This window comes from Heteronotia binoei, chromosome 8, assembly GCF_032191835.1.
Source record: "Heteronotia binoei isolate CCM8104 ecotype False Entrance Well chromosome 8, APGP_CSIRO_Hbin_v1, whole genome shotgun sequence".
NCBI classification, from domain to species: domain Eukaryota; kingdom Metazoa; phylum Chordata; class Lepidosauria; order Squamata; family Gekkonidae; genus Heteronotia; species Heteronotia binoei.
In genome coordinates, this window is record NC_083230.1 from 3,970,770 (window position 1) to 3,982,858 (window position 12,089).

At 42.9% G+C, this 12,089-nt stretch overlaps 1 protein-coding gene across 15 annotated transcripts in view; it reads left to right on the forward strand.

The window, feature by feature from the left end:
- The window catches only part of MAGI2 (membrane associated guanylate kinase, WW and PDZ domain containing 2), a 972,748-nt gene that overhangs the window by 422,767 nt on the left and 537,892 nt on the right, over window positions 1–12,089 (forward strand). For all 15 annotated transcript variants that reach the window (XM_060244677.1, XM_060244666.1, XM_060244681.1 and 12 more), the window contains one exon: window positions 10,549–10,764. In XM_060244677.1, coding sequence (XP_060100660.1) covers window positions 10,549–10,764 — 216 coding nt within the window. The remainder of the gene's footprint in view (window positions 1–10,548; window positions 10,765–12,089) is intronic.

The following is a 12,089-nucleotide window of genomic DNA, read 5'->3' on the forward strand; positions in this document are numbered from 1 at the left end:
ATCCTTCGAGAGTTTATGCTCGAAAGAACATGGACCTGGCTTGCGTGACTGAGACCTGGATCCGGGAGGGTGATACAGTAGCCCTCTCGCAAACAGCTCCCCCGGGTTACTCAGTCTTTCACCAATTGCGGACTAGCGGGCGGGGGGGAGGAGTGGCATTATTTGTGCGGGAGGCTTACTCCTTCAGTGCGCTCCCGGCCCCAAAGATTGAGGGTATTGAATGTGCCGGTCTGGCGTGGGAGGCTGGAGAGGGGTTGGCGATCTGGCTGGTGTACCGTACGCCTAACGCACCAGCCAACGCCTTACCGTCCCTGCTCGAGGCGGCGACGGGCTGGGCGCTGGAGCACCCAAGGTTGATAATCCTGGGTGACTTCAACGTCCATGCTGATGACCCGTCCTCCAGTCAGGCGACGGACCTAGTGTCTTCCATGGCGACACTGGTACTCTCTCAATTTGTTGTAACTCCCACTCACCAGGCCGGACACATGTTAGACCTGATCTTTGCGGCCGGGGTTGCAGTGAGCGATATAACCGCAGAGGCGGTGCCATGGTCAGATCACTTCGCCCTCAAGGCCCATGTAGATATGCCCCCCCAAACCTGTTTAGGCGAGGAGCCTATTATGGCTCGCCCGCGGAGCCAAATGGACCTGGAACGGTTCCAGATGGCCCTGTGGGACCCCTGGCCCTCTGGCGATTCTCTCGATGGCCTGATTGAGACCTGGAATAGCCGGCTATCTAGGGCCATCGAAGAGATCGCACCTCGACGCCCTCTGCGACCTCAGACTAGGCTGGCCCTGTGGTATACCCCGGAATTACGCCAGCTGAAACAAGGTCTTAGACGGCTAGAGAGGCAATGGCGGCGTACCCGTGACGAAGCGACTAGAACATCTTATAGGAAGTTTATGAAGTCCTATGAGATGGCAATCAAGACCGCAAAGAAAACATACTTTGCGGCTAAGATTGCATCTGCAAATTCGCGCCCGGCCCAATTATTTAGAATAATTCAGAATCTTACTACATTGCCACAGGGCAATTCAAAGGCTAAGGAATTGGAGATTGGCTGTGAGGCTTTTGCGAAATTTTTTGCTGATAAGGTCCAATCGCTCCGCCACGACTGCCCTGCCAATTTAGATGCAGTAAGTGAACTCGAGACCCAATGCGTGTCTTCTGATTTAACCCTGGATTGCTTCGACCCGCTCAGCTTGGAGGAAGTCGACAGAATTCTTGGCACTGCACGATCCACAACTTGCGATCTGGACCCATGCCCCTCCTGGCTAATTAAGGCTTGCCAGGAGGAATTAAGATGTCCTATACGGGACATCATAAATCGATCTCTTTCAGAGGCTGCTTTTCCAACACCCCTGAAAGAGGCAGTGGTCCGCCCTCTCCTGAAAAAAGCTACATCAGACCCAGCCAAATTGGCACACTACCGACCGGTCTCAAACTTGCCCTTTTTGGGCAAAATTATTGAGAGGGCTGTGGCGTTGCAGTTACAGGATTTTTTGGAGGACGCTTCCACCTTAGACCCATGCCAGTCCGGCTTCCGCCTGGGCCATGGGACAGAAACAGTCTTGGTCGCCCTCATGGATGACCTCCGACGGCAACTGGACCGAGGCGGCTCGGCAGTATTGCTGCTGCTAGACCTATCGGCTGCGTTCGATATGGTCGATCATCGGCTGCTGACCCGCCGCCTCGCCGACGCAGGAATTCGGGGGCTAGCCTTACAGTGGCTCTCCTCCTTTCTTGAAGGTCGGGGACAAAGGGTGGCAATTGGGGGGGAACTGTCTCAGAGGCACCCACTTCATTGTGGGGTGCCTCAGGGGGCAGTTCTCTCCCCGATGTTGTTTAACATCTACATGCGCCCCCTTGCCCAGATTGCACGGAGGTATGGGCTGGGTTGTCATCAGTATGCGGATGATACCCAGCTCTATCTACTGATGGACGGCCGGGCTGGCGATGTCCCTATAAATTTGGACCGGGCGTTACAAGCCGTGGCTGACTGGCTCAGGCTGAGCGGGGTGAAGTTGAATCCGGCGAAGACTGAGGTCCTTTGCGTGGGCCGCGGCGGACCAGGAGGGGACATTACCCTACCGGCTTTTGACGGTGCGCCACTGATACCAGTGCGCAGGGTCAAGAGCCTGGGAGTGCTACCGGAATCCTCTTTATCAATGGAGGCCCAGATAGCTGCCACTGCTAGATCCGCCTTCTTTCACCTCAAGAGGGCGAGGCAGTTGGCTCCCTTCTTGGAACGCAGCGACTTAGCAACTGTGATCCACGCAACGGTCACCTCGAGACTAGACTACTGCAATGCCCTCTACATGGGGCTGCCCTTATACCGAACACGGAAACTTCAGATAGTGCAGAATGCGGCGGCCAGGCTGCTAATGGGACTACCTCGGTGGGAACACGTGCGGCCTGGGCTGCGGGATCTGCACTGGCTACCGGTTGTGTACCGTGTTCGCTATAAGGTGCTGGTTATCACCTTTAAAGCCCTATATGGCCGAGGACCTGCCTACCTTAGGGACCGCCTCTCCCCATATGTTCCCCAGAGAGCCCTGAGATCTAGCTCTCAAAATCTTTTAATAATCCCTGGGCCAAGAGAGGCTAGATTGAAGACAACCAGGGAGCAAGCCTTTTCAGCAATGGCCCCTCGATGGTGGAATCAACTTCCAGAGATGGTGCGAGCCCTGCGGGACCTGAACCAATTCCGCAGGGCTTGCAAAACATTTCTTTTTCAGTTTGCTTTTAAGACAGAACCTGGCTAAACTGACCTGTAGCCATCTAGCCATCTTATGTATGATTGTGACTTATAGCATCTTATAGCACCTGTTTTATCTATTTTATCTATTTAATTAATTTATGTAACTGAATTGTATTTAAAATTGTTGTTTACATTGTTTTATTTAAATCATGGTATTCCATGTCTGTGAGCTGCCCTGAGCCCGCCTTTGGCGGAGGAGGGCGGGATACAAAAATAAATTTATTATTATTATTATTATTGTTATTTATTATTATTAAGATATGATAGTAAATACACACTATTATTCACTTAAGTGTCTGTGATTACTGACAACAGACTCCAAACTTAGACAGTGACAGACATTTATTAACTATTTGATACCTGAAATGAGGAGAAAACTTTCATTCATTGAGTTAACGAAAACTTTCATTCATTGCTGACTGAACCAACAGTATTTTTAAGAGTCCTGTTTCACCAGCTCCAGAAAAAGTCAATGAAAACCAAAATATGACTTTGCATTTTCACACCTGCGTAATGATTTGATACCAGGTCATTTTGAGAATCTTTTGGCAGCCGTTCACAGCCCTTGTATTCTTGAGGAATCATGTTGTAGTAACGGGGATCATTTCAGTAAGTGCAAAAGCACAATTTGAGCTTTCATTTTTTTAATGAAACTGTGTGTTTGTACTTTCTGATAATAGCCTTTGTGATAGCTGTAGTTGAATATCTACAATTTAGGAAGTGTTTATAGCTAACCATTAATTAAAAGCTTGGGTAGCCTACATGATCTGCTAAGTTCAGCAACATTTTGACAGCTATGGAAATAGAAGGGCAAAAATAGCAGGCCAGCGGGGGCACTAAACGAGAGGAGTTAATCCACTGTGGACTATCCAGGATATTCAGAACATTTTATTAGAAATGTCCCAAATGCTGGGTCAAAGTTCCAAAGTGATCAGATGACATAAGAATCCTTTAGGATTCCACCAGCTCTGGTGCCTTGTGTCTCTGGGCTGATACATTAGTATGAACAGTTTGTCAATCAGATCCATGCTAAATGGATCTCAAATTGCCTGTTTCTGGTTGCCATTTTGATAATTCACCTGTTTGATTGTCTGTGTGCTTCCGACCAAAAAGTCTGGAGAAGAATTTTCCTGTCCCTTTACCAGACACTTAAATAGGATGTTATTTACCAGGTGATGTTATTAACCCTGATGTCATGAAATACTTCATCTACGCATATCCACACAATAAACCTCTATGAAAGGGACAGGACTTTTTTCTCCAGGATTGTTGACAACCAATCACTTCCCAGTTCACATATCTAACTTGCCTGTATTTTTTTCTCTCCAGCCCACCAGCCCTGACATTTCTTGCAGACCATATCTTAGACTGTGGCGCTGTGTTCTGTCCTCAGAAATGTTAGAGATAGTGCCTAGAGACCATTTTAAATGGCTCCTCGTAGTAGCAACCTGTGTTGCTTTCTGCACATTAAAAAGGTAAAGGGAGTCCCCTGTGCAAGGACCAGTCCTTTTCGACTCTGGGGTGATGTTGCTTTCACAACATTTTCACAGCACAGTGTGTGGGGGTGGGATACAGCAACAGAATGTTTGCAGCTTTTGCCCAGAAACTTATTGCATTACAACCATGCCAGGAATTTTGTGATTTTTAAGGCACAGCTTTTGGGGGGGCAGGAACACAGTTCCGGCTGGCTTAGCATCAGGGGTGTAACCTAATATGCAAATGAATTCCCACTGGCCTTTTTCTACAAATAAAGCTCTGCTTTAAGGCAAAATTTGTCCTGTTTATTTTATGTGCAACTCTTTTTATGTTTGCTAATGTCTACATTCGACTATTGTTGCCTTCGCTTTTTGAATACATAAACTTTGCTCTGTTTACTGAGAGGGCTCTCAAACTTTATTTTATTTTAGAAGAAGCCAGTCACCACGTGCTCCCTAGAGAAGCTGGGATCTGGTTTCTGAGGGGATCTGGGGACAAGAAGTATATCTGAAATGCTCCATTGCACAGTTGTACCAAGCCAGTTAGAGAGAAGGAATGTGTCCAAATTTGCACTAAACTCTTGTTTATCAGGCCTCTCCAGACTCACAGAAAGCTGCTTTAAGCTGGCAAAATCCCAGCATGCCTGGAGAACTCTCCTTCAATGCATCTCCTTCCACTACTGATATAAACAAAAGAATAGATTGCTGCATTGTCAGAAGTAAAGAAGATTTGAAAATTGAAAAGAGAAATGTATAGCTGTCTGTCTCAAGTATGAAAAAGGGCCTTTTGAATAGCTGACATTCTTTGCTCTATGCAGAATTCACCAAGTGAAATTAATCTCCTTGGATGTCCTTTTGCCTCAATTCCTATTGCTCTACAAGCAATTATTTCAGTTCTTAATAGTTTTATTTATACTTCATGATTCATGCTTCAGTTTTTCTGAAGCTCTTAACTAAACTTGACTCCTTAGTGCCACAGATTCTGTGGCATTATTTGGCCATGAGAAAACAGAAGACTATCAGAGAAAAGCAGGTTAAAAATATCAAAATGAATAAATATATTCTAAATAAATACATTGCAAACACTTAGCACAGCAGATAGTAGCTCTGTGTTAATTTCACTGTCTTCTATCTCACTTTTGTGTCATTTAGGCTAGGAATATTTGTTTAAACAATCCAAATATAATATTTCTCCACGAAATGAAAAGTTTCTGTTGTAGTTTAAGCCATTGGAGAGGACAAATCAACATAGAGATGATGTTCCACAGAGAAATAAAGAGCATCTTGCAGAGTGACTTCTTACTGTCTGATTTAAGTTCAGAAAAAAGCAAGGAACCAAATAGGAACAAGGCAAAACATATTTCTGTGACTTATTTTTCTTCATTTTCCCCATATTCCATAAACACCAAACCAATATTTAACACTTTTTTTTATTACTTTGGAGTAACATGACTTTTTCTTTTAAAAATGGCATATTATGTTTTGGCAGGATTGGAGTTTAAAATGTGTATTAAAACCTCCTTTTCTACAGAATGCTGGCTGTAAACTTAACCCTTCAGTCTAGAGGGATTTTAAGGACTCTGCAGGGCAAGCTCTGACCTGCATGGCCCAGGCTAACCCAGTCTCATCATATCTGAGAGGCTAAGTGAGTTCAGCTTTGGCTAGGACTTCGACAAGAGACCACCAAGGAAAGAGTTGCTATGCAGAAGCAGGCGATGGCAAACTACTTCTGTTCATCTTTTGCCTTAAAAACTATACAGGGATCACCATAAGTCAGCTGCGACTTGATGGCTGCTTTCACTGCCCTGGAAGACAAGTAGAGTTTGGATTGCAGAATTTGGATTGTGATGCGGAATTTTCCTGCGTCCCCCTTCCTGCGACAGCCTCCTGAGCTGCCCAGAAGGCTGTTCCTGAATCAAGAGACCCTTGGTTTTGGTTGCTGTTGTTGTTGTTTTTTTAAGTTTTATTGATTTAAACTACAATAAAGAAGCATTGCGGATGATACATAAAAAGAGGGGAAAAGAGAGAAAAGGGAACTTTAGAGAGTGGGCGAAAAAGAAACAGAAGCCAGTACAAATATATCGGTTATAATTCCACCTCCCAATATATTACTCAATTCTTTCTACCTACAAATCTCCTTAAAAAAAAGTAATTCTTATAATAAACTAGTAAAGACCAAACAATTAGTAAGACCAAACAATTCTTCTTAACCACAAATGAAATATAACCAGTTCATAAGAAAATTTGTTCTTATAAGACTGTCTCAACATCAAATTTCCTGATTTAACTTAAACCTATAATAGGCACAGATTAGTTTATTGATTTAGCAAAATCCTGATTAAAGGGAACACATAAAAATTATTTATTTGTTCATAGCAAATTACATAAGATACATCAAATACAACTGTCTATCTCCATCTAAACCATTTCTCCTGCTAACATATTAATAGCAAATCTACTATATTACCAAAACTATCAAATTCTGCAGCCTTTATAGTGTCTGGCTTTTCACTCTTGGTCCTATTCTCACATCATTAGAAGCAGTCTCCCTAAATATGCAAACTGTGATCTACTATCTAGAAAGTTATGCTTTAGAAGTGGAAAGATGTTGATTTGCAGATGTACTGGAGAAAAAGAAAGCATAAAAGCAATCGGGAGTTCTTTTTCTGCTGATAAGCAGCTTTCATAGCCGTGGAGCCTCAGGACGCACAATGAGCATAGGGGGCAGTTGCCACTAATCCCCTCCCCCACCGTGGAGTTGTAGTTATGCAAAGTGACCCATCAGGGGGTAAATTTAGGAAAAAACACTTACTTGTTATGCTAATAAGCCTCATTAACATCATTTCTTCAAGATCTCTCTTAATCTTTTAAATTTTAACATCTGCTCATTAATAATAGTTACATGTTTGCTTATTCAGCAGAAAGAAAGGAGAAAAAACAAAGGAAAAAAAACTGAAAGGGAAACCCAAAATTCCAAAGTCCTTCTTCCCAAAAACTTTTTTAAAAGTTTACGTTCCTTTGCTTTCTACACCCAAATTGTATCCGAGGCAGTCCCTTTGTCCACAGCTTATCTTTTAAGTAACACCTTTCACTTCTTAGTCAAAGTTTTTTATTCAGCCATTCACCAAAGCAGAAGCAGAAAAACCAAAGACCTTTTTATGGATAGTTTTCCAAATCCAGATGCGTTGCTCAAAGTGCAGCTTTACTTTTCTCAGCATGTCCTGCCCCCTCAACCACAGGAAGAAGAATTCGTCACCATTTTCCCTTCTCTGCTTGAGTGATTTTAAAAGCACATCATAAGAGACCATCTTCTTTTGCCTTTGATTGTTTCGCAGACCAATTTCCCCTTCTGCTTTCACTGCCATCGATTCGCTCTCCTTAATGCTGAACCCCTGTAGATTAGCTATTTCATTAGTTGTCGGATCTTCTTCGCTCAAATCATTAGCAATGAGCATAAAGTAATCTCTAAGAAGCTGCGTAAGTGAAATCAAATCTTCCTTTAAAGATCTGAGATTTGAGCAAATATCTTTTTCATGTGCCATTTTTTGCACAAGCTGCTGTGGAGCTGCAAGTTGGCATGCTGCTTTCCTTCAGCAAGCAGAAACCGCTTGTAAGAAACCACTCTGCAGCAGCTTGTGCAAAAATGGAGAGAAGCGCCGGGGGCAAAACAACTCTCCACCCAAACAAGCCAAGTGTGAAATCGGTCAACCATTAACTTGAAAGGAAGATCTCATCTCCTAAAAGTGCTGTATATATCAAAAGTAACTAATTTCTATGGAAATGTAAAATACCCTTTTATGGTACTCCTTGGTGGGAGGGGGCCCTAGTCTTGTGGCTTTTGTGGATTCCCCAGTAGATCAATTACTTTCACTCCTAGGAATCAATTGCTTTTGTTTAATTTTGAGTTAAAAAATAATGTTGTTAATTGGGTTTCCCTGTGTCATAAAGTGCACATCTCCATGTACCTGGCATTACATTTTATGGCACACGTGGCCCAGCCCCACAAAGCAGTGTTTATGTCAATCCAACCCTCATAACAAATGAGTTTGACACCTGTGTTCTAAGCCAAGGGTAGCCTGATGCAGAGCATATTGCAATAGCCTGCAGTGGCTGCAGATAACTGTCTCTTCAATGAAAACTTGGTGTTCTCAAAGATCTCAATTCCCTTTTCATAGTAGGGTCAGGGTACTTATTATAGCATTCTACATTTGGTGGTTTTCTGGAGCCTTTTGTTAATTCATATATAGAAGAAGTTGCATATATAGAAGAAGATGATGCCTTTATTAATGTTGTCATGATCCCTTAAAATGTTGACTAATTTAAGGAGTGTGTGAACAGAGTGCGAGTCCAATGGCACCTTTAAGACCAACAAACTTTTATTCAGGTTGTAAGCCTTTGTGTGCAATCACACTTCATCAGACACCCACCTGGATCTATCTTTAACCTTCCTAAGGAAAAAACCTCAGCTCTACTATTTTGGCATAGGCAGGGCTTTTTTTTTTTAGCAGGAATGCAGTTCTGACTGACTTGGCATCAGGGGGTATGGCCTAATATGCAAATGAGTTCCTGCTGGCTTTTTCTATCAAAAAGTCCTGTGTGAAACAATGGAGCTATCAGGGGGTGTGGCCTAATATGCAAATGAATTCCTGCTGGGTTTCTTCTACCCAAAAAAGGGCCACAAATACAATAGAAGACAGAGACAGCATACAGGATGATCTTCAGGCTGGAAAACTTGGCTAAAACAAATGAAATGAATTTTAACAAGGATAAATGTAAAGTTATGCATTTAGGTAGGAAAAATCTAATGCACAATTATAGGATGGGAGAGAGTTGTCTTGGCAGTAGTATGTGTGAAAAGGATCTAGTGGATCATACACTGTACATGAGTCAGCAGTGTTATGTGGTGGCTAAAAATTCAATTTTGGACTGTATCAACAGTAGTGCCCAGATCTCGTGAAGTGATGGTATCACTTTGCTCTGGCTAGACCTCTACTGGAGTATTGTGTTCAGTTTTGGGTACCAGAATTTAAGAAAAATATAGACAAGCTGGAATGTGTCCAGAGGAGGACAACAAAGATGGTGTGGGGTCTAGAGAGCAAGTCCTATGAGGAAATGTTGAAGGAGCTGGGTATATTTAGAGGAGATGACTGGAGAGGAGATGACTGAGAGGTGATATGATCACCATCTTCAAGTATGTGAAGGGCTGTCATATAGAGGATGGTGCAGAATTGTCTTCTGTTGCCCCAGAAGGTCGGACCAGAACCAGCAGATTGAAATTAAATTAAAAGTTTCTGGCTAGACATTAGGAAGACCTTCCTGACAGAGCAGTTCCTCAGTGGAACAGGCTTCCTTGGGAGGTGGTGGATTTGTTTTGCTGACATTGTTGATGCTAATGGATTGGAGTTTACCTGTTGAACCTACCTGTATTTAACTTACGTGATAGTGGATGTGGTCTCTACCTGTTGAACCATCTGTCTGTATTTAACATATGTGAAAGCAAAATTCTAGTATAATTTTTATATAATTGTTTTCCATAGTTTTCTCCTTTAATTGGTACTTAACATACCGTGGAGCTCTGTGTATTTTTCCTTGTGGCCCCAGTTCAGGCAATTTCCCCAGACTTTTGTTGTGTCTAATATCTGATTATTTCAATTTTTTGCTGAAGGCGGGGGGGGGGGGGGGGACAGGGGCTGAATGTGCAACTCTTTTATGAATTAGGAAGAGAGGAGGTGAAAACAGCCTGAATTTTCTGTGGAACAAATATTGGAATGTGCATCTGAGTGCAAATGTTTGATGTCATTGTTTTGTTGTCAGTGGGATGTGCATCCAAATGCCCATTTACATGGAAAACATGGACAAAACAAGAGTAAATAGCCAATTGGCATGCACCATCCTGCTGCTACAATGGGAAGAATTTGTGCTATTGGTATTTTGAGTCAAGAGCTTTGCATATTCAGGAGATGTTTTGGAAGAAAGAACATGTCTGGCAATGTGCAGATTTTCCAATTTGTGGAGGAGCAAAAGCCTCATGGAAACAAAGGCAGATTTGGCACAGCCCTGCTTCTCATCTTGAGGATGTGCAATAGTATGGTGTAGACTGATCTAGTCAGATCTTGGAAGCTAAGCAAGGTTGGTACTCTGATGGGAGACCACCAAGGAGCAGTCCGCAGAGGAAAGCAATAGCCAACCACCTCTGCTTCTCACTTAGCTTTGAAAGTTCCTTGTTGGGGGTTGACAAATATCGGTTGTGATTTGACAGCATTCAGTATGTACAAGGTTCTCATCTCCGGTTTCCTGTTTGTTTTTCCCTAGACAACTACTATGGTACTCCAAAGCCTCCAGCGGAGCCTACCCCATTATTGTTAAATGTGACCGACCAGATAATCCCAGGTGCAACACCCAGTGCTGAAGGCAAACGCAAAAGAAATAAGTCAGTGAGCAATATGGAGAAGACAGGAATAGAGCCGCCAGAGGAGGAGGAAGAAGAAAGGCCTGTGGTGAATGGGAATGGCATGGCAATCACACCAGGTCAGTGCACTTCTCTTCATCAGACGAAGTCTTGTTTGCAACAGAAGTGAGCCTCTTTGGGTTTTTAAGCTTAATACATATTTTAATTGGTTTTATGTTACACTGGAAAAATTGAAAGTTTGTGCTGTACATTTTTGGTGAGAAAAAGCTTCTCTTCAAAAACATTTCATTCGTTCTAAAAGAGAAAATTGTTGGTCTTTTTCAGTGCTCTCCCCAGTTTTCCCATTGGAAAAATTAAGGAAGTCCTCAGACTTTTTCATGCAATACATTTGAAAAAAAATTGAATGCTTTTTAAAATGAGTTTAAGTCCTCAGGGCCAGATGAACTGCATCCAAGGGTTCTAAAAGAGCTTGCAGATGTAATTTCTGAGCCTCTGGCTATTATTTTTGAGAATTCTTGGAGAACAGGAGAGGTGCCGGAATATTGGAGGCAGGTGAATGTTGTCCCCATCTTCATGGAAGGGAAAAAGGAGGATCCAGGTAACTACTGACCCATCAGCTTGATGTCTATACCTGGAAAAGTTTTAGAACAAATCATCAAACAGTCAGTCCTGGAACATTTAGAAAGGATGGCTGTGATTACTAAGAGCCAGCATGGTTTTTTCAAGAACAAGTCATGTCAGAGCTCTCTTTTTTAGAGAAAGTGACTACCTTGCTGGATCAGGGGAATGCTGTAGACATAGTTTTTCTTGATTTTAGTAAGGCTTTTAATAAGGTTCCACATACTATCCTTGTTGACAAATTGGTAGATTGTGGTTTGGAGCCTGTTACCGTTAGGTGGATCTGTAACTGGTTGACAGATCAACCCAAAGAGTGCTTGTGAATGGTTCCTCATCCTCTTGGAGAGGAGTGACAAGTGCAGTGCGTCAAGGATCTGTCCTGGGACCTGTTTTGTTCAACATTTTTATCAGTGATTTGGATGAAGGAATAGAGGGAATACTTATTAAATTTGCAGATGATACTAAATTGGGAGGGGTTGCAAACACAGAAGAAGACAGAAACAGGATACAGGATGACCTTGGCAAGCTGTATAACTGGGCTAAAACCAATAAAATGAATTTTAACAGGGATAAATGTAAAGTTCTGCATTTAGGTAGGATCTAGGGGTCTTAGTGGACCATACGCTGAACATAAGCCAACAGTGTGATGTGGTGGCTAAAAAGGCAAATGCAATTGTAGGCTGTATCAACAGAGGTATAGTGTCCAGATCAGATGAAGTGATGGTATCGCTTTACTCTGTTCTGGTAAGACCTCACCTGGAGTATTGTGTTCAGTTCTGGGCACCACATTTTAAGAAGGATGTAGACAAGCTGGAACAGGTCCAGA